Here is a 27,487-nt window from a genome sequence, read left to right as displayed (position 1 = left end):
AAGAAGCAGTACTAAAAATGGGTTGCGACGACTATTTTGTCTTCCAGCAAGACAATGATCCCAAACACACTGCAAAGAAAACGACAAAATTTTTTAAGGATTCTAATATTAAATTATTTGAATAGCTCGCTCAGAGCCCTGACTTGAATCCTATAGAAAATCTATGGAGTTTACTTGACACCAAAGTTGCATTGGAGCAGCGAAATAAAAAGGACGAATTCGTCGAAACGTTACGCTCTGAATTTGAAAAAATAAAGAAAGATTATATTGAAAATTTAATAAAAAGTATTCCGCGACGTCTGGAAGCCGTAATAAAAGTAAAAGGCGGCAATACCAAGTATTAATTTCATTGTGCATTTCATGCAGTACGTATTTTATTAAGTGTCCACTTATTTTTGTCTCCTGATAAATGGTTATTAATTTCATTAAGTATGGCGTATCTTTTTTTTTTTTAGGAAGACAGAAATCCTATTACGAACACCTGGGAAGATAGCCCAGGTAGTGTGGAAAGGCTCACGCTTCCGGCGCCCCTAAAAGAGGGACGGTTTCGGCGCATACCCACTAAAACTGTCTCCCGCCCCCGCCACTAGGGCGGAGGTTGGCGGCAACCCGCCAGGCTTCCTTACCGGTTGGGCATAGTAGACCTGGTCTAGGCCATCGCTCGCAATTGTGAAAGAAAGACTGCCGCCGCCCCCCCCCCCCCCCCCCCCCCCCGCGTATGTGTTCCATGTGTGGGGAATGGATGCTCTCAACCAAAGGGTTTTGGTCATAGGGGCTGCATCAAGATCTAGGGGAGGCTCCCGGGCAAAATGCGCTGACCTCCAGCTGACCTTGTAACGCCCCCTCGGCACCGCCTCCCGGTGGGCTCGAACATACAACAAAAAACCGCGACCTCTCCCCACCATTTCCCACCTAAGTGTCATAGTTTTCCTATGCTTAATTCTAATTCATCGCACTTTCTAATTACCTGTTTTGTTCTCGCGTTTCGAAAATTTCGCCTCCCCGCCCCCACCCCCACCCCCCTCTCCCAACAAGAAAGTTGCCTTCTTAGTATATCCTGTCACCTCTGTATACCCTACGCTATTTCCGACATCTGATTTTCCGCTCATGTTTTTAAACTTCCACGCACCGCTTTCCATCGCGTTTTCGCGTTGTTTCCCCTTCCCTTGCGCCCTTTTAACCCTTTGCGTTATCGCCGCTTACCGATTTTCCCCGCATTTCCTATTACGCCCCAGTCTTCTTCCACAACGCTACATGAGTCCATTGCTCTCGGTAAAAATTTCTCCCTCCTCTCCCCCCCTCAGTCGGTCACCGTTTTGTGCCCCCTAATGATGCTATGACCAGGCTGACACCGGTTTCCTCCTTTGCAAGTTCGAGTCGTTAAGTATGGCGTATCTGCAGAAAGATACAAATATAAACGTTACTTTTTCATTGAATAATATACATAGTATAAGGATATACAGGGTGTCCCGCAATTACGGTAAGAACCGAAAAGGGGTGGTAGGTGGGGCGATTCTGAACAACTTTTCCTTTGCCAAAATATTGGTTAAGGCTCTATTTTCGAGTTATTAGCAAAAAACACTGACCAATGAGAGCGCGCATAGACCAGGCGCGCGACAGCGTGAGCGACAGCTTCGAATATGACGGCCGATCGTCGTTATAAGAGTTGCCGACGTTTCAATGCGTTGTAGAGCGAGCGGGCTTGATTCATGTTTTTTAAAAAAGACAAACGTAAAAAAGAGGCGTTGTTAATTAGAGACCGCGGCGAAAGTAGGACGTTTTGGAAATAGGCGAAATAAAGGCAGAAAAGGCGTTTTAAAAGTTCGGTGTTTTTGTTAAATAGTATTAAGTAAAGTTTGTTCCTTGAGTTATTGTTAGTGTTTTGGCTTTTATTTCCTTCTTTTAAAGGTATTAAAGTTTCTGTTAAATGATAAAAGTGTTTTGCAAAAATCCAATACAAAACAGTGCAATATCATTCATTCCATTTTAATTTCTACAATATTAAATACGTGTATTCTAGAGCGGGAGTGTGGGTACGGTGGGCGGTTACTCAGGAATCGCTCCGAAATATGCAACTAATTACGAGCTCTGCTTTATAGCAAAGGAAAGGGTTGAAAGTGCTTTTAGTTATTTGCGGTTTATCAGCGTCCAGAAACTCGATAGATAGCATAATCTATGAGTACAATTGCAGAATGCAATTGTCAACCATCGGTAAAGGCCGATGGTACTGTACTTTACAGTTTAGTGTGACACTGGACCGTTGCAACGTTTATTTTTTTTTCATTTTTCCGATGTCGAACAACTCGTGCGATCGCATCATCCACGAGCACAATTGCAGAATGCAATTGTCAACCATCGGTATTGCACTTTACAGTACAGTGCGACGCCGAACTGTTACAACCTCTGTATTAGATTCTAAAACAGTTCTTGTTAAGACATTAAGGGGACAACTTTATGATACGGTCAAATATTCGTAGAGTCATTTGTAACCGTTAGTTTTTTCCTCTTTATAAGTTTCAGCAGGCCGGCCTGCAGCCAGTATGCGGCACATGTCACTTAGAAATTTAGCTATTGTTCAGTTTTTTGCTTCAGCCCGGGTATCATAAAGTCGTATTCCAGAGGGTTCCTTAGAATTTCAGAAATTATTGTCCCCAGAGATCTTGACCTGACGAAATTTCCCCGATGTTGTCAAACATGCGTTGACGGCAGTGACCAGCCTGTCACCCCCGCTACAGGGATGTACCGCGCCTTGGGCGCACTGGAAGTGGATGACACGGTATTGGTCACCTTAAATTTAAGGAATAGCAAAACTTAGAGTTAGGGCCCACCCTCTTTTTAGGAGAAAAAGGTGGGGTGCGAAACCGACTTAACGACGAAGCGGATGTCGTCAGGAAAAATCAGATCTTCAGCAACTTGTATTAGTAACAGTTTAATTCAGCAACTCCTGTATCAGTTCATCAGTTTTCAACTTAGATTATATCAGCTCAGTAAAACACACACTTAGTTTTTTTATTCCCGAATCAGTCGGGTGGTCCTTCGGAGTTAGACGGCACGAAGTGTAATACTCAAAACTCAGAGATTCAGACTCTGGGTTTAACAGTTCTCTTTCGCTTTTTCAAGCGCTCTCTTTCCTCTATTATGAATGAGGGTTCCCTAATGGGCATACTCCTGTTATACCGGCTGCCTATGTACTCCGGTAACATGCATTGCATATAAAATTTAATTAATTTTGGCTACATTTCGAATTGCCAAAATGCGTCGTCTCTTTGGACGACAGTGTATTTTATCCCTTTCTGGGTCCAAATACAAAAGTAATGTTCATTTATTCATTCTCCATGAATACATGATAAACGAATAATTGAACATTATTTGTAATTGTGCTGTTCATTATTTAACTGAGATTTGCCGTAAGGGCTTTTAATTAAATGTTTACAGTGTCCCAACGCATAGACACTTGATCATGATGATGCTCGGCTGCTAGGCTCGAACCTTTTGCTCTCGCTTCAGGGCGCGCGTAATCGTTACGCTCTGATTGCTTCCTGTTTTTCGTTAATAAAAAAATAACGAAGCTTTAAACACCATTTTTGCGAAGGAGAATCTTATTCAGAATTACGTCCTCTATCACCCCTTTAGGGGAGTTACACGAGTTGTGAGACACCCTGTATGTGTGTGGATGATCGGGACTCGCCATCGGTCGCGATAATCGTTTGTTCGTCATTAGAAGCCGAGCCATGGCAGAATCAACATCATCTAACAAGGTATGTATAACATTATGAATATAAGAAAATAATATTATTACATGATAGTAATTACGGAAAAAAATAAATAAATCGTTTTATATGCAGATGGAAATTGCAGAAGAACACGGGGAGGTTAAAGAAGATAGCAAGGCGACGGAAAACCGCCAAAAGATCTCAAATGACGGGCCGCCAACAAGCGTGGTAAGTCAAGCATTTGATATTTCTTTCTTTCGATGTATTTATTTAGAACGCATTACATGTTCGTGGAATATTATTATTACGAACATATCGAATTCTGCCTGGAAATGTGTGTCCATGTTGATTGCTCAACGATTTCGTGAAGAAACGAAATAGTTGACAAGCAGCTGGCAAACGATGGAAAAAGGCAGAATTCAATGCGTTCACAACAATATATATTGTCGCAATTATTTCAAAAACTTATAATTACTGTCGTTACTACATGTCTGTAGTATCGGTGATCCTTTTTTGAAAATGAAAAGGTGTAAAATTTATTATACTGTTTCAGCTAAAAAAAACTATTAAAAAAATTAATATACGGCGGCCATGATGGGCGCGGACGCAGAGGCCACGGCGGATCGCACCGAGGCAGCAACAGGCACGGAGGCCGTGGCGGCTCAAGCGGAGGCCGTGGCGGCTCGCAGGGAGGCCATTCCGTGCGGCACGGCGAGCGCGGAGGTCGCTCGTTTCAACAAAGAGGCTGGCGCGGCGGCCACGGAAAAATTATAAAATTTACGAACAATTATAAAGTTGTACTTTAAAATTTTTGGAAATAAATTTTATAAATTTAATTAAAATTTTGATTTAATTTTTAAAAAATCTCTCTCTCTCTCGAAATTTAAAAAACGGTCATTTGACTGATCGTGGTAAGAATTGTTTACTAAATTAAAATTGAGTAAACGTACATACAGCAATTTTTTTATTTTTCGTACCATATGTTTTGCATATTTAGCAATACGTACAAGACTTTGCCATTGAACTATGTGACATGCGCGACGCCATGCGCAATGGTATGCCCAGTCTAGAAAGCTGTGTTGTAGTTACCGACCAATTTATATTTTTATCGACATTGTCGATAACTTGGCCAAAACGGCCAAAATAGGCGAAATCGCCACGTGTTCTTCGCACATTGTATTGGTGTGAGAGAAACGACTCGATTTTCGTAGATTCGACTTTAACGCTTGAATATTGCGAAAATAAAGTTTTTACGAGTACAGCGGTCATCAGTGGACTTCCCTACAGACCGCTCTGATCGCTTTAGATAGTGATAAATACTCTGTACAGAATAAAGTCGAATTTTCGAAGATGCATGAGTGAGACAGACGCTGATCTATGCAAACAAGATGGCCGCCGCGGGACACTCGCCTTAACTTCAATTAATTAGGATAAGGTTGGATTAGGTTAGAGTAGATGAAAATATTGGTGGTGGACGAATGGTGCCGGTGTGGCACAAGTCGGATCTCTCAACCTCCACGTGGTGTTAGCTAGGATAGAGGCACTCTATGCCCTTCAGTAGTCGAGTACTTCGGTGCTCGGCTACCCAAGGGTAGGGGCCTCTATGCTAACGGGAGGACAGCAACCCCAGCGGCTACAAGGCTTGTATGGCACCTTTATCACGGGATTAGCGGTCCCGGGGGCCCGAGCTTTCATCATAAACCGAGCTTTCTTCACAAACTTGTGGTCATGTTTCGCAGGAACAGGGGGCTTGCCTTAACCGGCCGGCCCGCGAGGAGTAAACCTCTATAAAAAATCCGCTGTGTGGTCGCGGGGCGGAATACCGCCATTGTATCCCCTGCCTGTGGTACGAGTCCACATAAAACGGGGTAATTCCTGAAGTAATTCCAAGGGTATGCGAGGCTATATCGACGGGGTCCTCGGACTCTGGCAGGTACTACCATGCCGGGCAGGTTCGCACGGAGGAACGAAAAGGGGGCGATGAAGATTGGAGGGTCGTCTCAACCCAAGGTGTGCAGGACAACCGTACCGAGGGGTGAATGGCTGCCGAGACGTTGTGACGTGGTATTTTATACCCGTCACAAGGAGCCTCCTCGGGAGACCGGACAGGTCATAGGTCGCCGTCAAATACCGTCTAGAGAGAGAACGAAGCGCGTATAATATCGTAAGAACAAATTCTGCCGCTATACTATTTCATATGTACCGCCGGAGAATGACGTCACGGTCAACGAAGGAGCGACGTACGTCGAGGGAAAACGCCGCTGCTCTGCCGCTACCCCGCTCGGATCCTCCGATAGACGAAGAGAGGCAGCGGAGTAAGAGGAGAGAACCCAGCGCGATACCGACGTACGCCGAAGGAAAGTGCCGATTCCCTGCCGCTTCCCCGCTCCGGCCCTACGATAGAAGAAGAGAGGCTGCGGAGACGGAAGAAGCCCTGCCGAAGAAGACTTCGATAGAATTCGGAAACTCCGGCAGAGGGTGGGGGTAGGCTACGAGGTGTCCTAATACCGGCGCAAGGGCTCGCGGATCCTTATTCTGTATTCGGCATTTGCCTTAGTTTGTTTCGAAAAAGTTCAATAGCGTTCCGTGAGGAAAAAAAACCACTTCCCGCATCCCGAGCTGCCGCCACGTGTTTGGACACCTTGGTAAGCCCCCTCAATTACCGCTATATATTTGTAAAGAGCGCGAAATCGAGATCGTCATATCGTGGGTTGTAGACCACCTGGCTTGCCATTCACGGGCAGGTTCTGCAAAGTGTGACCGGAGTGGCTTTGTCTCGTAGGGAAATTAGTTTAAGTTAGAAGGGTAAAGAAACCCGGGGGCCCCTGTCCGGGACGGTCGCGGATCCCGACGTCCGGACTTTTTCGTGTCGTCGAGAGATCGCTTCTCGATCTCTCGAATCGCCACTCGGCCGGATCACCGAACCTGTACCGGGGAATGGTACAGCGTAAGCTACAATTAAAGTATCGTCTCGAGTAGGCCTTTGCCAATATTGTACCCTCCCACGTCTCGATTTCGCGAACTCTTGGTACGGGAGTAGAACGTAAAGTGCATGTTTGTCGTACCGGACATTTCGTGTTTGTCGCGTAACTTCTCGCTTTCTCTCTCTAGATGGTCGCCGATACAGAATCGTTCCGCGTATAGAATTAAATCGCGTCTCGTATAAGTTTAAGTGCGTTAGATTCCGTTGCGTTTAGTATAATTGCGTTTCGTCGCGTCTCGTCGCGTTTCGCCGCGTTGCGTTCCGTTAGAATAATTGCGTCGCGTTTGGTTAAGTATTTGCGTTGCGTTTCCGATAAATTAGTTGCGTCGCGTACCGTTCCGGGAATCGAGGAAATATCAAAGATTGTATTCCGCTTAGGAACTTGCATATTTCGCTTCCGTGGTTAAAATCTCGCGGAGATCGTATCTCGGCCTTCCGCCGAGAACGTTACGGTTAAATCAAATTCCGATACTGGATCACACTGTACGCCTAGGTTACTTAGATATTAAATAAGACACCGCTGTTAACAAATACCGCTAACTTGAGGTTTCTCGCGAATTATCCCGAATCACGTACTCTCGTCCGCCTCCGCGTTTAGCTCCTTTACCCTTAAAGAATCCCGCCACTCTACCATTGCGTTCGGATACTGAGCTACCGAGCCGTTCCGCCGCCGATTCGAATCTTCCGCGTTTTTCCGAGATCGACATAAACGATTTTCCCATCTTCCCGCTATAGAGTCTCGTTTCGCGTCTAAGTTCTTTATCGCGACGCTGAGAAGCGTCTGGCGCCCAATTATCAAATAAAATAAAGCGATATCGAACGGATTCGGATCGGGCGCCGAAGTGCTACGCGCGCGCGAATCCGCGGAGGCGCCGCGACGGTCATCGTCGCGGGCACGGTCAGGAAGGGCCGACCGAGAATTCGCGGGCGAAGCGGGGTCGCGGGCCGTTACCGAGCTAGCCGCGAACTACCGTGTAGCAACGTTAAACTGGGCAGTCTCTAACGGTCCCTCGGGAGTACCTGCCCCCCACCCTCCACCCCCCGAGTATCTAGGCTTACCCGGATATGGACTGGGTGGACTTCCCTTCCGACCATACTCGTGGGACCAATATGGCAGATTCTCATTTAAAACAAACAAACGTTGAGGCCGGCAACGTGAAAAGCGGCCAAACAAAGGAGACAACGTTAGTGGAGACGCAGAAGAAGAAAGGGATGGGACAACTTAAGTCCATCGTGTCTATCTCGCTGGGATGGTGTAGTACCCCGGCACCGAAAATCGGGCGACTGAGTCGCACTCGCGACGTCATCGGTAAAATCCCCCCAAAGGGTCAGGTGCGGAAGTAGTGCCGGGCAGACCCCGTGCACTACGGATTCTGAATCTCAGTACATTCAGGACGAGCGGTTCGCCAAGCAAAGATGGACCGAGAAGCGTCGTCATCGGCTGGCACCTTTGTCGCCCCCGCCGCCAAGAGACGCCCATCGTCGAGGAGTAGTCGCTTCGCTGACGAAGACAGCGACAGCGACATCTCAGAGGTATCCATCGACGTAGACTGGTCCGAAAGGAGCGGCTCACCACGTGTTGTGCGAAGAGGGCGCCCGCCAACCACCGGCGAGTACGGCGGCTTGGCGGAGGCTAAGGAGCATCACAATAAGGCGCTTCGCGAGGAGATGGAGCTCCTGCGGGAGCGACAGGCATTGGATTCTAGCACGGAGGTCCCACAGCCGTCCAGGTCCTCGCGCCCCTTACCGCAGATCTACGACCTCATGAGGGAGGCGAAGATGTTGCCAGCCCCAGACCTAGTGGTGGAAATGCTCAAGTACGCGAACAACGTGCGGCAAGCGGCGGCGGTTTCCCGCAATTTAAAGGGGACCTCAGTGCAAGATCTGAGGGTATCGGCCAATACGATAGAGGCATACGCCGTGGAGCTCGGCAAGAAGCCGGAGTCGGAAGGGAGCGATGCCCTTCAGATCTGAGAGCTGTGGCAGTCGCTGGCTACAACCAAGATTGAGAAGGTACGCCTGAAGAAGGTCGTTGACAGTCTCCGAAAGGAGACGGAAGAGATGAGAAAGGAGATGGAGAACCTGAGGAAAGAAATGACAGAGAGGGTAGCTCCAGCAGCATTATGCCCCCCCCCCCCCCCCCCCGCCACGACCGATGGAGCAGGAACTAAAGGTGGGGAAACCTTTATATTCGGAGGCCATGAAGAAGGCGGTGGAAACTGTGCCATCCGCCGAAATTCAGGAGATTGGAATCACCGAATTCAAGGTAAAGAAGTCAGTCACCGGGGAAATGATCCTGGGAGTTCTAAGCCCCGATGGCCAGAAGAAAGTGTCAGAGCTCCTCCGACGCCTCCGGCCGGCATTCGAGGGCTCCGAAGTCCGGTTTCAGTAGCCCACTAGAACAGTGGTAGGTCAAATCAAGAAGAATGACGGCTGGCTATCGTGGCGAGCGCACGTGTTCGGGGGTCGCTCCGCGTTAAAGTTCAATTTTGGTGGGAAAAAGTGGTTAAAGTGTGGTAAATAGTGTTGTGAAGTGAGGGGAGACCGTGGGGGAAGTGAGCGGTGAAGTTATGGGAAAATCGGAGGTGAAATAATGAATTTATAAATAAAAATGACGACCTCCACGCGACGCGAGGGAAAACATGGGGTGCAAACCCATGAGTATGCGAAAGCGAGGAAACAAGTGTTCGGGCCGACCGCGGAATAAAATAAATATCTGCGCGATTTAAGCACGATTATTTTTTATATGTCGCGAGTGAAAATAGTGCAATTTAAGGACGAAATATGCCCTGAAAGGACTTGCGCAAACACGTGGTTTTGCGACATATCGAAGTTGCGAGAGAAAATCGCAGAAATTAAATAAAAATAATTCAGATAACAGGAGGAAATTAGAGTGCAGGGATAGGGCGAATGAGGCATACTGCATGCACGCGGTGGTTAGCGCGGGGTATATATTACTAGGTATAAACAGCATCATTTAGTTGTATACGAAGTCTTGTTGTATTATTTTGAGACCGGTGGTATAAAAAAACCGATCATAATAGCGGAGCACACGGCTCACCTATCTGAAACGGGGTACTCCACGTCTTTTTCCAGCTTGTAAAGACGTCAATTTTCGAGGCTCCATCGTTCTGAAGGGCTCATTTTAAAGGGGAAGCTTCTAAGAATATGATCATATTTTTTTAAATTTTCACCCTTTGCGTCAAAACACAAAAAAAGAATTTGTTTAAATTTTTCGATATTTTATGACAAATTGACAAAGTTAAGAAAAATATTTTAAAATAGTCCAATTCTTCGTGAATAAAACAAAAAAAAAATTTAGCTAAATCGGTTAAGTAGTTTCTGAGAAAAAAATTACTAAGTGTACCCTATTTTAGCCAAAATGGGCAAAAATTGCATATTTTGAGGGCTTGCCATTCCTTAAAAATTTTGAAACCGAGAAAATGATGACTTAAACCCCCTCTAATTTCACATGAACTACAACATATTTCGATTAGAGCAAAATCGGAGATGGTGATTTCCAAAAGTGATCTATTTGTCGTGGAATGACCCATAAGGGTGTTCGATTACTGATAGACAGAATTTCACAGGGTATTAGCTGGGGTGACAGTGAAATAATTTTTCCTTTAACAAAATGTTGACTATGGCTTCGTACAGTTAATTGCACACGCCCAGAAGCTAAGGCAATAGCTTCTAGCCTAACAACTGAGTTTAATCGTGTACTAGGGGGCGGTGGCCCCTGGCCGCTTCGCGGCCCAACCCCCCGAGGCGCTTCGCGCCTATTTCGCGTGAATACGCTTCTAAAGTGACATGGTGAGTGGACCTTGGACTGTGGAGTAAAGGGGGTAGCGATCCGCATTACAGCGTTACGCGTGACACCGTTACCTTATGATTTTATACTATAGAGATAGAGATAGAGATAGATAGATAGAATAGATAGATAGATAAATAGAAGATAGAAGAAGAAGAGAAGAGAAGAGAATAGATAGATAGAGTAAGGTAGAGTAAGATAAACACGTTTGCGCCGTAAAAGTGTAATTACTAATAGAAAATCGTTACATCAAAATTATATCAAATAACGAATAAAAGAAATAACAAATTCAGTTATGCCTTATTTACAGAGAGGGAACCAATTATTTGTTATTAATTTAAATCAAGTAAATCAAATTTATTGAATATTTGCATTGGTTATTCGAAAGGAAAAAGAAATTTTTCTACAAAGATGTAAAAAATGCGCACATTTTGAATGAAAAATAACTTTTCTACTCATCAGAAAAGATTAAAATCTAATAATTAATAAATGTATTAACACCTGTCTACCTTAAGTTCACAAAAAATGTAAAAATAATTTAAATCAGACTTACTTACTGTTTGAAAAATAATCCTGCCTCCGGTGAAAATGTGTCCTCGTGAATGGATTGTTTCATTGGTCTTGACGTACCGTAAAAAGATACTCACTGTATAACAGCTGATGTAACAGACGGCAGAGTGAACTTTGCATCGCTAACACTTTTCATTGCCACTTTTCATTACAATATCTTTTTGACACTTTTAAATAACTTCCTACTATAACAACGATGGATAAACAAGCGAAAACGCGTAAAAGATTATTATCCAAAAATAACTTGAACGATTGTTTCATTCTCTTTAACGTTGTGCTTCGAACGTTTTACCCTAAACTGGTGATCGTAACACAATCGGCGTGATTCCTTCGATTCCTCTTTCTCTTTCTCGCTTCCCAGTGTCAAACATTGTTTCTCAAGGAACTGCTACAAGAAGACGTAGAAACTTGCATATGTTTTTCCTCGCGTTACGATCAGCAGTTCAGGATACGCGTCCTGTCCTGAATTCTCCTTGTTATTGGCATTTTGCAAAAAAGTAATAATTCGCCATGATTTCCTTGAAATTCCATGAAATTCGCCATGAACGTTAATTTATGTCGATACACAGCCCGAGCTTATTATTTTCTTCTTAAAATTTCACGAACAGGAAACTAAAGTTTTAAATAGATTCGAGTTCTGAAAATAGTCTGCGAAGAAAATCATGAAGAAATATTACTTTTTCTCAAAATTCCACTAACGACGGAAAATGGTGTTTTCTATATTTTTGACAACTAGATATTTACTCTTCTTGTCACTCCTAAATAGAAACAACTTAAGTTAGACAAAGGTTGTTCAGGTTATTTTATCACTAGATTTGAGACTAAACAAGAGAATTCACTCGTACTGATTTTAAGATCTACACAGCTGAGGGTACGGACATAGAAATGTTTGAGACAACCAAACTGACACCTCGGTTTACGGCATCCATTTTTATGGAATGGTTCTAACCGAATATGGTAGTCAAATGTGCCCTTAATTTTGAAGTGATTTGGTTTTTTCCGTGTTATGCTCTTCATTATTTTTATCGCTTATAAGTGTTTTTGAATAATTGTTGTACATTTCTATATTCACAGGGTACAAAGAACCTACATTTAACAGTATTCATATCGAATAATATTTAATATAATAATATATATAATACTATTACTTTTTACCTTGTGAATTGTATTAAAAAGCACTTTGAATCAAATACTAATATTATTATAAAAGTAAAAAAAAAAAAAATGAAAAACATAACATGGAAAAAAACAAAGTCCAGCGGGGCTCGAACCTGCGACCAAAATATATGTACATATCACGAAGCCAGGACTCTTAACCTCTTTGCGAATATTTTACTTAAAGTAACGCCTTACATTCCAGAATACAACCAATTACGTAGTAAAATTAATTAATAAATGAATTTTATTTCCTTAACTAATGTATAATTTCTATCAATTATGAATGCAAATCTATTTAAGATTACTTAATGAATATAGTAAGAAAAGAAAACATGCAAATTCGGAGCGGAACGTAGTTTTTTAAAGGAATATATCAATTTTTGATTTTTTTAACTAAGACGCATCTAACCGAAAAGTCTCAAAAAATGAGAGAATATTAGTTGTACCAATATAATTGGTACTAACTACCACATTAATGCAAAAATAGTGCTCCGTAATCGTCAATAAAAAATACCATTTTTTTCGATTTTTGATTTTTCACAACCACAATTTGCAATCAAAAAATTTGAAAAAATTCTATAATATGCGCTATGTGGACTTCAATGTTTCAGAATTTTTATGCAAAATTGAATAGGAAAAATAGGCCAAAAACTGGAATTTTATTTTCTTCCTTTTACTACCTCCACAGATGAGATAGGAGGTTGAAACTTGGCGTGAGATATTTTTTTTTAATATCAACTGACGTATTGAGTGTGTCATTTGGCTCAAGGGTACATTTGACTACCTGATTCGACTAGACTTTTTATTATACCAAAGATTGTACCAAGGTAATACTTATGCTAGACACATGCAATAAAAAATTCATGAACTGATGAAACTAAATTCTTTTACACACTTTGCAATTCCAGTCCCTATCAAAGTCCTTTAAAACAATATATTAAGATCACGTGACCAATATCACAACAAAATGTACTAAAGCATAAAACACCACACTGTCACTAAAGTATAGTATTATATGGTAACAAACTTGTAGGATCCTTTTGGAAAAAAGCAGTCTAAACAGAAATTAACCATTTTCTTACTCAAAAGATTTGTCGTCACTTTTGTGACTTTTTTAGATCTTCATAACCAAGAAAAACAGTAATTGAAGCCTATGTGGCAACTATAGAAGACTCAATAGCCTAGACTAATAGACTAGACAAAATGACAATATTCACAACTCTGGATTTAGAAAAAGTATATCACCACACTCAGGTTGCATTAAAAGACTGGCAAAAAGCAATCATAATAACTGCATTTGGTATTTTCAAATATAATGTAATAACTTTTAGCCTAAGAAATGCAGCATAGTCTTTTCAAAGACTTATTGACAATAAGAAATGCTGCACAGAAATAAGCCTCTCTAACTAAATATTTAGTGGGTGCTAAAAAATGGAATAAACAGTCTATCAAATGAATAACTGATGCGGAAAATTGGTGAATGCACCTTTGCTGGCACATCCCAAAATTAATATACCACTACTTTTCATTACAGATGCTTCTGGATTAACAAGTGGAGCTGTGCTCCATCAAAAAGTTAATGGAACATGAAAACTCCTCAATTCTCATCCAAAGAACAATAGTATAGCACCTACAACAGGAAGCTTACTAACATTTTTAAGGCAATAAAATATTTCAAACATTTTATCAAAGGATGCTACTGTACTATTTAAACAGACTACAAACTACTTAAGTACAATTTCCTTCAAAGATCTGACAAAGCTGCACAGAGACAACTATGATGAATTCACTATATCGGACAAGTTATTACAGACATTATGCATATTCCAGAATCTTCTAATGAACTTGCTGATGCTTTGTTGTAATTGGACATGATCAAGATATCAATTGTGTTGAACACCCAGCAACCATCCGATGAACAAAAAATTGATTCAGAATATTAAAAAATTGACCCTGCAGATTCAATTACTGCAGGGTGATATATTGCCACACCTAAAACAGTTAAGACTAGACAATACAGAAGAAACTATTTATTGTGAAGTCTTGGATGAACAACATTAACTATATGTGTCAGCAACATTGACAAAACAAATTTTCAACAATATGCATTAACTTTTACATCCCAGTAGTTGGACAACTAACAATAACAATCTAACCATCGACAAACTTGCCTGGCTCAAAATAAATAAGAATATCGTACAATGCACTACGACCTGCATTCCTTCACAACACAGCAAAATCACCAAGCACGTAGTAAATCCTAACCACTGTGTGATTGTTTCAAAAGAGAGATTTAAACATATGTACATTAACATTATTAAGTGCTTTATCATTGATAGATAGCTACAAGTATTGCTTGACATTGATTGATAACTTCTGTAGGTGACCTGAGACAATCCCAATTCAGAACATATCAACTAACACAGGGCTGCTTTCTTTGCCTTTTGGATAACAAGATTAGAAGCCCTAACCACAATAGCTATGCTTATAATCTGAAGGAGCAGGTTCAAGACTCTTACCAATTTAATAGAATATAAACGTATACATACCACAGCATATCATTCAAACAGTGTAGTAGAAAGATAACACAGATAGCGTCAATAATGTATCATAAAAAATGCAATTGGGTTACAATTCTCCCAACCGTGTTACTCAAATTGAGATGCACTTTTAAAAAGGATGTTAGCTCAATAGCAGTGTATATTGAATACATTTTAAGTGACATCCATCAGTGCTTTCGACACACCGGTTAAAACTTGTGTTATAGGAATTCATAAATTAACTAACCTGCCAAAGACATATACAAGGGTAACTTTGCTTTTTACCGGAACAAGTTTGACGAGAGCACAGACTAGTGTAGGGGACACATAGTTCCTAGATTGGCGCTGACATCGCATGCCTAAACCTTAGGGCTTGTCCGCACGGCTCTCATAGGTTGGCACGACGCCAACGGCGGGATATGTCATGAGTTTCAGTCGGTCAGAATAAAGATCTCATACACAACAGCACGTGTAGTAACTACAGTGGATATTCTATATAAGCAAATCTTTCGGGTCTGAGGTTTTGCGTATATCGTACAGGTCCTACATTGATTGATGTCTTGTCGAACATAGAAAAGGACAGAAGAGAAAAATATCACGGCCGCCGTTTGCGTATGTCGTAAAGGTGCTACATTTCGAGCGAAGGAGACCGAACGTAAACAAACAGTGATCCTTCTTTTCTTTTCTTTTCTTTCTTTTTGACTCGCTATCCTCTTCGACGTGAGAAGCTTTTATCGTCAATTAAACCAGTAAATATAGTCCAAATTATATCGTGTTTGGTCTCATTTTAATCGGAAAAATGTCAATAATTAATTGGTAAAAGCTTGATAACGAAAAAATCAAAAATAAAAAAGTTTTATATCCGCATTGGTATTGTCTCACGGATACACTAAGCCCCGGGTCACGTTACATTTCCCGGCGAGCGAACCTCGGGCGTCTCGAGGGGTCTTCCCCCCAGTGGTGGGGATAACATTTGTGCTTATATCGGAAAGGACATTTTTGCTTATATAGAATGAACACTGTATTCTTCTCCATAAGTGGTGACCCCGATGTACGAATAAGAAAAATGTCCGTTTCGCGACAACCCAGCGTCGACCAAGGGGCAGGATCTGCAGAAAATAATGCAGTGGCCGTGCAAGTATTGGTATGCGCAGTTGGACGCGCAATTTGCGTTAAGAAACATTACTCAAGACGAAACCAAATACTGGCACGTCGTAGTGCAACTGGACGTCAAGACTGCCGAGGAAATAGAGGACATCCAATTAAACCCCCCGACGAAACGAAAGTACGAGAAATTAAGGACAGAGCTAATAGCAAGGCTTTCAACGTCTAAGAAGAGGAGAATTCAAAGGCTCCTCGAACACGAGGAAGTAGGGGACAGAACGCCTTCTCAATTTCTCTGCCATCTTTGTATGTTGGCGGGCACAGATGTACCGGAAGAGTTGCTAAAGATATTCTGGGCAAGTAGGCTGCCTACTACTATTCAGTCTGTTTTAGCAGCTCTAGACGGGATGGAGATGGATAAATTGGCTGCCCTGACCGATAAGATAGGCGAAATCACGCCTAAAGCTAGGGCGCCATCAGCCGCAGCGTCCATTTCAGACATGGATCAATTGGTAAAGCAGATAACGGCCATGGTCACAGCTGAGCTCCAAAAGGAGGACGTTAGAGGGCGTTCGCGATCACGTTCGCGGAGCGACGACCGTTCTTACCCCTGTAAAGTTCTGCTCGATTTTTGGGTTGGATGTGCGCTTGGGTGTGAGTTTAGTCATTGGTTTATGTATCGCTTTTTGAGTTTTTGAGAGAATAAGAGAGGACGTTAACATTTATATTACTGTGTGAGAGGGTACGTGTTTTCGTTACTAGTGTTGCATAAATGAAAAGTGGAGTGGTTTAATCTCACGCGGGATATTTCGGTACCGGGCCCTTTGGGCACGGGAACCGAAGAGAACGCCATCATGGCGGAGGGTAAATCTCTGCCTAATAAGATGGGTCCTAAATTAGATTCTATGAAAGCAAATCTGGTTGACGCAACAGTCGCGTTAAAAAGAAAAGGTTCGTACGATATGCAAGAATGTACCAAAAAAGAAAAAGTAATAAATTTTACTTCATCGTCTGAAAAAAGAATTAATCTGTACCCGAGTAATCACGTGGGTCCTGCCTTCGTGGATGTACGAATTAACAGACATGCCATTAAAAAATCTAGAGCGCAAAAACTAATTCATATAGCAAAGGTTGTGAACAGTTTGAATGCTGGCGTGATAGATATGAAGGCTAGAGATAAAGGAGCTGCTGAACTGAAATTTTTTAATAAAGATTTAGCAAATGCGTTCGTACAAAATGGGCAATTAATCAATTGAGATATGGTGGCCTATATCCCATTCTATAGAATCGAAAAGAAGGGTTTACTGAGAGAAATTCCGCTTGAGGTAACAATGGAGGAAGTGATATATAACTCAGTTTCTCCTGCCAAGATTACAAACGCGATAAGATTAAATAAGAAATCCTTTGATAATGTTAACAATAAAGTTTGTTGGGTTTCTAGTGAAACAATTTTAATTTCGTTTGAAGGAAATACACTTCCTAACTCTATTAAATTATATGGTATTTTGTACACCAGGGTTCATTTGTATATTGAAGGTGTCAAAACTTGTTACAATTGTTTTAAATACGGACGCTCAACAGACAAATGTAGAAGCATTCATATTTGTCAAGTTTGTGGGGAAGAGGATAAGGATAAGAAACATCAGTGTACTCATGGAGAAAGTTATAAATGTCTGCACTGTAAAGGTTCTCACAAAACTTTTTCGCAAGAATGCAGTGAATATAAATATAATAAGAATTTACAGGAGACAATGGCTTATCATAGTGTAGGCTTTTGGGAGGCTAAAGAGTTGTTAACTAATTTGAATAGTGGAAATGCTTCAGTTCAGTCTATTGCTCAAACACAAATTAGGTTGGATAATGCTAATTTTCCAGCCCTGGATTCTATTAATATGAGAGAAGAATTTAAATTAAAACAAATAGGGGATCAGGCAAGACCATCAGTTAATTTGGGGAAATGGACCAATATGTTCCCTGGTCAATCTAATAAATTGAGCAATTCAAAGAATTCTTTTATGGAATCTCCTCATAAAAATGATACCAAATCCACAGCCACTGTTAAAGTAGTGGAAGAAACAAAATCACAACAGAAAGTGGAAGACGAGCAGTTAAATCAGTCCAGTTTAGTATCAAAAATTAAGCTAGTTGATTCTCCTGTAGGTAGGAGAGATACTAATCAAAGTCAAATCAGTATTTCATCAGGATCTGGTTTTAAAAATATTAAAAATCAAAATATTAAACAGTACAAAGGATTAGCAAATATTAAGAAAAAAACATTGTCATCTTGATATTTAACAAATATTTTTCAACAGTATTTTGAAACGAAAATAAATTTATTAATAATTAAATAAATAGATAAAAGGAAAGTATGAATTAACCTAACATCCTTTTATGGAATTGTCGTAGTATTCTTAATAAAAAAGAAGAATTTTCTAAATTATGTAATAGCTATGATATAATATTAACGGAAACCTGGTTGAAGGCCGGGAAACATTTATTTGCTAAGAATCACAATATCCTAAGGAATGATCGTGGAGGCCAAAGTAATGAAGGAGGTGTAGCTTTGGCTATTCGTAAGGATATCCAATTTGTTGCTTTGAATATTCCAGGGGTGGAATATCTTGAAGGTGAATTTTTAGCCATTGAAACGACTAATCTGAGCCAGAACTTTATTGTGGCAGGGTGTTACAGGGCCCCTCAGTAGCAGTTTGACAAAATTAAATGGTTCAATGTTATGCAGTCTCTGTCCAGCAAAGGCAATTTACTCTTGGCAGGTGATTTCAATGCCCATCACCCCTTGTGGAACAGTTTATCAGTCAATTTGGCTAGGATAGGAGATCAATAGGAGAAGGTCTGGAAATGATAATAAAAGATCTGGATTTAATGGTTCATAATACTGACTCCCACTCTAGGGTTGATATTAGGCACAACTCAAAAACCAACATTGATCTTTTAATCTCTAATATTGAAATAGCTTATCTTATATCTACTCATCAATTGGATGATACCCTTGCCTCGGATCACTTTCCCATTGAGGCAACAGTACAAGTTCAAAAACGGGTACAGAACAGAAAGACCAACAGATTATCTACATCAAGAACAGATTGGGCACTATATAAAACAGACATGGACAATTATTTGGACTTGTTTCATAGCAAAGAATTTGTTGACCTGCCAGTGGATCTCAAATATACAGTTTTTTTTTTGAGGCCATGAAGAATGCTGTTATTAAAAATACACCTGTGAAAAATGGAAATTCAGGTAATGGCTCTTATAGTACTCAAACAAGCAATTCGGCTCCATGGTGGGACAGTGATTGTGACAGGGAAGTTAGGAAAAGGAAGGGTACACTGAAAAAATGGTTACACTCATTAAAAATGGAAGATTGGATAGCTCATAAAAAACAAACAGCAATAACTAATAAATTACTTAAAAATAAAAAAAGACAGGCCTTCAGAAACTTTGTTAGCAATTTGAATCATAATTCAAATATTAAGCATTTCTAGAATACAGTTAGAAAATTTTAATCGAGATGGGTTAATACTGCTTCAAAACCACCTGAACAGGTGCAACGTTTGGAGGAACAGGCAGTAAACAAGATCTGCCCGCCATGGGTACCCACGGCTCCAGCAGTCAACATACAGTCATCTGATAATCATTTTCTGGACAATCCATTTGATTTTACAGAATTTTTACTTGCCATTAGTCAGTGTAAAAGTTCTTCCGCTCCGGGACCTGATCAAATTGACAGTAAAATGTTCCAGCATTTATCTAGCAGATGCAAGTTAAAACTTCTGGAAATTTATAATACCTTATACAAGGAACATACTTATTCACGAGACTGGAAGAAATCTTCAATTTTCTTCATTCCTAAATCTAACGGCAAGCAACTTAGGCCTATCACACTTTCGTCTTGTGCTTGTAAATTAATGGAGAGACTTATCAAAAATAGGCTTCAATATTGGTGTGAGTATAATAACTTTATCCCGCAAATGCAAGCAGGACTCAGAAGGGGTAGGTCTTGTCAAGATAATTTAGGGATCTTGACTACTATGGCAGATATTGGTCATCGTACAAATAGTTATACCATGGTAGCTTTATTGGACATAAATAGTGCCTTTGGTAATGTACAAAGAGATATTTTATTGGAATAAAATAATTTTAAGAAAAAAAAATACGCCGACTTCGAAATGCACTAAAAAGTATAAAATAATTTCTATTTCCTAATGAAGTAATTTTTATTTCATTCAATCATACAATTACGTAACAGATATGAATGAAACCTATTTACTCGTTAGGTAGTATATTAAATACATTTCAACCTTTTCGGAGGCGGCATATAATTAAAAATACCTCAGTAAACGTTGCTGCCAATAACCAGTTGATTGTGGTATGGCGTATTGGAAATTAATAAATCCTGAGAAAGAATACGAACCATTATAGATATATCTAGTAATATACGTAAATGTAACGACTGCATCTTCATTTCGCAACGTTTCTGATATAAATGAAATTGAATCGACTTCGTTCGCATGTGGAAGCCATGGATCTAAGAACCTATAAACGGAGCCCACAACGCGGAATTACCAAATTTGCGGCAGATGGGCTCTATCTTTATAGTATATGCGGCGATCGAGTCTTTCCGTCGCATACTCTATGAATCTAGATAGACCATAGTTACATTCTATACGCACTAACACCTACTTCGTGGCGTGCTGTCGAGTTATATCTATAGAAAAAAAAATAGCTATACAAGCTTTGCCTATGTTCGGCTGTCCAAAGGTTAACATGTTTAAGAAAATCTTTTAATTTTGCGCCGCCTCCGAAAAGGTTGAAATGTATTTAGTATACTACCTAACGAGTAAATAGGTTTTATTCATATCTGTTACGTAATTGTATGATTGAATGAAATAGAAATTACTTCATTAGGAAATAGAAATTATTTTATACTTTTTAGTGCATTTCGAAGTCGGCGTATTTTTTTTCTTAAAATTATTTTATTTCACGCTTTTTAGTGGAATGGAGAGAATTGTATAGGATACTGTGAGACAGTTCTTCCGGGCTTTTTTTTTGTCTGCGTAAATACCATGAACATAATTAAGTAAAAGACAACATGGATATTCGTTTTTCAATTTTTTTTGCAACAATAATCCTTTGCAACTAAAAAATGAAAAAATTTTTGGTAATGGTACCAATGGGGAGTCAGACTCTGGAAGATGCGAAAGGCTTTGTTCCGATCGCACCACCCACCTAGGAAAAAACCGGCGAACATGCACAGAAAAAAAAATAAGGGACACTCTTTCAGGGACAACTACAAACTAATTACATCATAATTGAAGGTGCTTCATCCATTTGTTCTTTGTTAACTTTCTCTGCAAAAATTTACTGCGCATGTGTATCTCTTACGGTTTAGGACTGCGCAAGAGTCAAAGTATCCGTAAAATAATAGCAGATCCTGCGCGACAAATTTTCTAACAAATCAAATTGATGCATTTTTAGAACGATATGGAGACTGTACCGAGCAATGGGAATAATACACCAACGTCAACGTGAACTCATCTTGCTGTATAAGTCGCGTGTCAGAGCCGTAAAGCTTAGTTAGTGTTTTAGTACAGAACATTGTAATTGCCCTTTCTTGTCTTTCCCGTGCATAGTACGGGGCGTTCCACTAATATTAATAACAATAGTTTTTCGCTAATATCTCGAAAACAAAAGCTTTCCGCGAAATTTGTATATGAACAAAATTGTTCAGAATCATGTCAGCGATAAGATATTAAAAGCGCACTAAAATCGAGAAAAGTTTATTTCAAAAGTTGCCGGTTGTTTTACAATATCAATACTTTGCAATTAAAAAATGAAAAATTTTTTGATAATGGTACCAATGGGGAGTCAGAACCTACCAGATGCAAAAGGTTTCGTTCCGATCGGTCCACCCAACTAGGCGTAATCAGCGAACATACATAGAAAAAAAAAATATATACTGATCGAATTGAGAAATCTCCTCCTTTTTCGAAGTCGGTTAAAAAGAAGAACGACGCACCTCCACTTGGTGTAAGAAAGCGAAAGAATCAAGACGTGCGCGAATTAATAAAAAGTGCAATACTTGCAAGTAGCAGGAAAAAATCGTTGTGCGTCATTTACTAGATCGGGTTCTCCTTCACGAACCTCAGTCCCCACACCCCTGTGAGCGTAGATCGGCAAGGCGCCGGGGAGTTCGATTTGGGAGCTTGAAGCAACAAGTTGGAGTCTGTGTGTTTTCTTGTTTTTAGTTAATTTTCGGGTTAGACTAAATAGTTAAAAGTGTATCTTCTGTTTAAGTAGTGTTTTCTGGAGTTTATGCTCATGTTTGCGTGATTTGGTTTGGGATTTTTTATTGAATTGAGAAAGTCTCAAGCCTGTTACTACGGCGGGCTTGTGCAGCTTACTTACAAAGGCACGCAAGTGTCCCCCTCCGATTTTGATGAAACTTCGTAGGTTTGTTAAGCAGGCAAAAATAAGGGACACGTATTTTTTTTATCGGCTGAGACGCGGATTTAAGAGGTGAAACGAGCCCTTAAAGTTTCGACCCCTTTTGGCTATCTCGAAAACCATACGAGATACATTAAAACTTCTAATAGAAAAGTTGTATGGTTTCTTGCGTATAATAACAGGATGTTAACAAATTTTGCAAAATACAATTTGTTTATAACAAACAAATTTTTCATATCCTTATTTTACAATTTATTCAAATTTGTATAATGACAAAAAGTGTAGAGAATTTTATTACAAATCCATTGGTATTTTATATTTAATAAGATTAATATTTTATATTTAATAAATATTTATATTTAAACATAAATAGTATACATACGATATTGCCTCCTACAATTCCTCAGATTTTTATTATAAGCATTACGCGTGCGCGCCCGTGACGCGCCGCACGATACTAAACCGGACAATTATATTTGCGTTATACATAAATGTTAATTTTATTAAATTTGTATCACAAAACATTTATTGTTAAAGTACATAGGTATTCCATGTATATGTCAATTTTATAGGTAACGCATAGTTTGAATAAGTTAGGGAACATAATCACGGCAATGGTAGTATTGCTCGAAGAAATGATTCAAACGGTTTTCGATGCACCATGCACATGAAATAATTGCTGCGTCACTACATATGTGGCATAGTGGTTCATTATGTGATGCATAGCAAAATACGGGATTTTGAAAATGAGGTCTTGACGATATGTACCTACTTTATATCATGGAGTATTTGAACCTCGATTACAGCAGACCATGTTCAAGGCGATGAATATTTTTGTTATGGCATCGACATCCGGAAAACTTACAAAAGAAAATTTTAAAACCTGGTTAACAGAAGTTTATTCTCCAAATACAAACAACAAAACAGATTGTTAAATTCTTATTATTAGATTCTTGGAGCGCGCATTGTTGTCGTAGAGTCGACGAAGCTATTCCGATAAATAAAGAAATAATGTTATTTATGATTGTAACTGGAATTATAAAATATTTACAACCATTATACGTGTACGGATTTTGCGTATGGAAAAATTTTGTTCGTCGCTTATCGGACATAGTTGTTATATTGCAATATGGCATCAATTTCCACACACCAGATAGCATTCTAAAACTACAATGACTTGTTCATAATCAGTTTTCTTCACCGCGATTTGAAAATTTCATTTCATGATATAAAAGTGGATACATGTCGTCAAAGACCACCTCATTTTCCAAATACAGTAGAATTTTGCTATGCATCACATAATGAACCACTATGCCATATACATATGCGATGACGTAGCAATTATTACATATACTTAATATCGGAAACCGTTGTGTTTGAAACATTTTTTCAAAGAATACCATTATTGCCACGATTATGTTTCCTAACTTATTCAAACTATTCATTACCTATAAAATTGATATATACATGGAATACCTATGTACTTTAACAATAAATGTCTTGTGATACAAATTTAATAAAATTAACATTTATGTATAACACAAATATAATTGTTTTTTATTTATGCTTAAAAATGACGTTGACTGATAGCTTAATATCGTACGATATGATCCGATTTAGTATCGTGCGGCGCGTCACGGGCGCGCACGCGTAATGCTTATAATAAAAATTTGAGGAATTGTAGGAGGCAATATCGTATGTATATATACCAATGGATTTGTAATAAAATTCTCTACACTTTTTGTCATTATACAAATTTGAATAAATTGTAAAATAAGGTTATGAAAAATTTGTTTGTTATAAACAAATTGTATTTTGCAAAATTCGTTAACATCCTGTTATTATACGCAAGAAACCATACAACTTTTCTATTAGAAGTTTTAATGTATCTCGTATGGTTTTCGAGATAGCCAAAAGGGGTCGAAACTTTAAGGGCTCGTTTCACCCCTTCAACCCGCGTCTCAGCCGATAAAAAAAATACGTGTCCCTTATTTTTGCCTGCTTAACAAACCTACGAAGTTTCATCAAAATCGGAAGGGGACACTTGCGTGCCTTCCCTTGTAAGAACTATGGTGAAGTCAGACTAGAGATGGAGTTCACAGGTATGTAAAGAAAGAGTATCTCTAACACTTTTAATAAGCCTAACCAGTAGGGAGCTGCGCACAGTTCGAGTCTAGGCAGTGAGACTTGTTTTAAAGGAGCTACTCGCGTTTTAGCTGCTACGAGCGTCATAGTGGGTGTAGCTTCGGGATGCTGGGACAAAACCCTTATATAAATGACCGCAGCATAGGCCCTTTCGGACGCGTCAGCAAATCAATGCAATTGAAGAATGTTATCGTTAGATGAAGTAGAAAGCCAGCGAGGTATCCGAAGCGAGGAAAGAGCGCTCAACTCCGACAGGTAAGTTAACCAGAAATCCCTTTGAGGGTTGGGAAGGGAATCATCCCAATTTAAATTCAACAGCCAAAGCGACTGCATAAAGATTTTTGCAAGAATTACCACAGGAGCCAGAAGGCCTAGTGGGTCGAACAAACCTGAAATCTCACTAAAAACTGTTCTTTTAGTTATGCGTCCAGTAAGATTCCGAGGTTGAGGGTTGAAAATAAAGCAATCCGTGGAAGTGTTCCAACTCAAACCAAGGAGACTAGAAACTGCGTCAAAGTTGCACACAAGATTAAAAGAAGAAGCAAGGTAATCCGCTGGTAAGTTTTTTAAAAGATCGGGATTATTAGATACCCATTTTCTAAGTTTGAAGCCGCCCGCCCTTAACAACGCAATTAATTGTTGACTAAGGAGAATGGCTTCTTCCAGAGTGTTTGCTCCAGATACGACGTCATCGACGTAGGTGTCGTGTAAAAGATAGAGAGCTGCCAGCGGATAAACCTCTTTTTCATCTGTACTTAACTGTTGTAGAGTACGAATAGCCAGAAATGGAACGCATGCAATGCCGTAAGCAACCGTTAAAAGTTTGTAAGTAGAGAGTTGAGAAGTAGGAGAATTTCGCCAAACGATTTTTTGAAACTCACAATCTGCTTGAGATACCCGAATTTGACGATACATTTTCTCAATGTCCGCCACGAAAGCTATAGCATGTCTGCGCCAGCGTAATAGAATAGAAAAAACTTCCGATAATAGATTTGGACCAGTGTGTACCAGGTTGTTTAAAGACAGACCTGAAGTGCTTTTGTGTGAGGCGTTAAACACGACTCTAAGTTTAGTAATCGCGCTAGTTTTACGCCACACACCGTGATGAGGCAAATAATAGTTTGAACTGAAGTTTTCTTGTTCCGGTACACGCTCCATGTGTCTTAGCGACTCATACTCTTTAATAAAATCGCAATATTCTTTTTGTAGCGAGGGATTTGAGTTGAAGTGCGTCTCTAACTTCGCGAGGAAAGAAATAGCGGCTCGTTTGCTCTCACCCAGAAGAGAAGGTGAAGATTTGAATTGCAAAGACACGGTGTATCCCCCCGAAGCGTCCCGAGAATGCGTTTTTCGGAAGTGATTCTCGCACGCCTCTTCCTCACTAGTGAGCGGTTTTGAGTTGGAAGGGACTTCCTCGAGCTTCCAGAACTTGGTGAGTGTCTCTGTTAAGTCCGGATCCATTAATGAGCATTGTAAAGATATTGCCTGATGAGATTCGGCTTTGTTCTTTTGGGGGGCGAGCAAGGGTCCCGTTAATATCCACCCAAGTGAAGTAGCCTGAGCTATTGGGGTATTTGGTGGACCTTGTATTAAACCGGACCGAATGATCTGAGCGTATATTCCCGCTCCCAGGATGACGCTTATGCGTCGGAATGATTGAAAATTCGGATCCGCCAGTTTCAAGCCTTGAAGATGAGAAAGCGCGACTGAACTAGATGAAGTTCTGTTCTGATACGCTGATAATCGAGGAAGCACGTAAGCGGTCAAATTATATGAAGTGGATTCGTCATAACGAGAATATAAACGAAGAGAAACCCTACCTTTAGTGAAGGTCTGTGTCTTTCCAACACCAATTACCGGAATTTTATCTGGAGTTTTGGAAAGTCTCAAGATTTGAGCGACGCTTTCTTCTACCAGTGAAACTTCCGAACAGGGATGTATAAGAGCTCTGACGAGCGTCCGATTTTCCTGGTCTGACTCCAGCACGAGTTCCGCAGTGGCTAGAATGACCGAAATCGACTCAGACACGGAACAGGATGTCGTTGCGCAGTGAATAACCTTGCTGGAAGTGTCAGCTCGCTCTGAATTGAGACTGTTCTCCACCTCAGGACTTGCCCTGGGTACCTGCACTAAGGAAGACGAACCAGCGGCAGAAAATTGCTCAAGGTTAAAATGAAGAGAGATGTGATGCTTACCCACGCATACTTGGCAACGCTTAGTGGACTTACACGCGGTAGCAGAGTAAGGATCCAAACAGTTGTAACATAGGTGCTTCTCAGTGACCAGCTGCTTCCTCTCTCGAGGATTCATACCCTTAACCAGTTAAGTGCGTTCGACGTGTATACACGTCGAACCAAATTTCTACTGCGGCGCGTTTGAATAACGTATTCAGAAACTAATTGTTAGTTTTTTTAATGAATATAAATGTAATCCTTTCTCGTTTTTCGTAAAGTGTATAATAATACCATTTTCCCTGCGTTCGACGTGTATACACGTCGTTGCTTGTTTTTAATTCCGCACCCTGTGCTGATTTTTTGAAACTAAATTCCACAGTTAACTGGTTAAATATGGAGCAAAAGAGTAGTGGATGCTCCTTCTTGCAAATGGCGCATCGTTGAGTACTGTGACTGGACGTAGACGTAGCATGCGACCTTACGCGCGCATAGGAATTTATCGACGCTCCCTTTTCCAGTTTTGGTGCTCCTGATGGATCGCTGGACGCCGCCGATGAAATGGCCGTACCTTCCACAGCCTCCACTGCTCTTATTCTTGTGATGAGGAAGGTTATGAGCTCTTCAAATGTAGAAGGTTCGGTTGACGCTCCGACGTGTGATTCCCAAGCCATCCTGGTTTTGGGATCCAATTTTCTGGCGATGACGAAGACCAGCCAATCGTCCCAATGCTTGACTGGCCGCTTCAAAGCTTCGAAGGCTTGAACCGAATCGGTAGTGCCGTCAACCAACCCCTTCAACTCTTGTGCGAACTCCTTCTTCAT

The 27,487-nt window shown here is 40.4% G+C and overlaps 2 protein-coding genes and 1 long non-coding RNA gene across 8 annotated transcripts in view; 1 reads left to right on the top strand and 2 right to left on the bottom strand.

Annotated features, from left to right (window-relative positions):
- Positions 1-15,654, bottom strand: part of LOC105663113 (uncharacterized) — an 84,394-nt gene extending 68,740 nt beyond the window's left edge. For 3 of the 6 annotated variants that reach the window (XM_076539951.1, XM_076539970.1, XM_076539971.1), the window contains exon 1: positions 11,065-15,015. The gene's annotated coding sequence lies outside the window, so the exon portion shown is untranslated. The other 3 variants (XR_013040551.1, XR_013040552.1, XM_076539962.1) reach the window with 2 other exon arrangements.
- LOC143266653 (uncharacterized) lies at positions 3,634-4,504 on the top strand. Its single transcript, XR_013041596.1, has 3 exons — positions 3,634-3,758; positions 3,846-3,941; positions 4,267-4,504. It is a non-coding gene; the product is annotated as an uncharacterized LOC143266653 (long non-coding RNA).
- Positions 15,655-24,414: 8,760 nt separating the features above from the next.
- Positions 24,415-27,487, bottom strand: LOC105663785 (uncharacterized). Its single transcript, XM_076528970.1, has 3 exons — positions 27,235-27,487; positions 24,847-26,621; positions 24,415-24,600 (listed from the first exon to the last, which is right to left on the bottom strand). Exons 1-3 carry the CDS (start codon positions 27,485-27,487, stop codon positions 24,415-24,417), a joined length of 2,214 nt encoding a protein of 737 aa, XP_076385085.1.

Source organism: Megachile rotundata, chromosome 2 (assembly GCF_050947335.1).
Source record: "Megachile rotundata isolate GNS110a chromosome 2, iyMegRotu1, whole genome shotgun sequence".
NCBI lineage: Eukaryota > Metazoa > Arthropoda > Insecta > Hymenoptera > Megachilidae > Megachile > Megachile rotundata.
Note: the sequence above shows the minus strand (reverse complement) of the source record. Positions and strands in the feature narration are given on the sequence as shown.

What these genes read in the sequence shown, in the direction of transcription:
- LOC105663785 (XM_076528970.1), bottom strand. Translation starts at nt 27,487, where the DNA reads ATGAAGAAGGAGTTCGCACAAGAGTTGAAGGGGTTGGTTGACGGCACT. An exon ending in AGCAGTGGAGGCTGTGGAAG is followed by an intron (nt 26,622 to 27,234) that starts GTACGGCCATTT and finishes CGTCTTCCTTAG; the next exon opens with TGCAGGTACCCAGGGCAAGT. An exon ending in TAGGCCTTCTGGCTCCTGTG is followed by an intron (nt 24,601 to 24,846) that starts GTAATTCTTGCA and finishes GTTTTGTCCCAG; the next exon opens with CATCCCGAAGCTACACCCAC.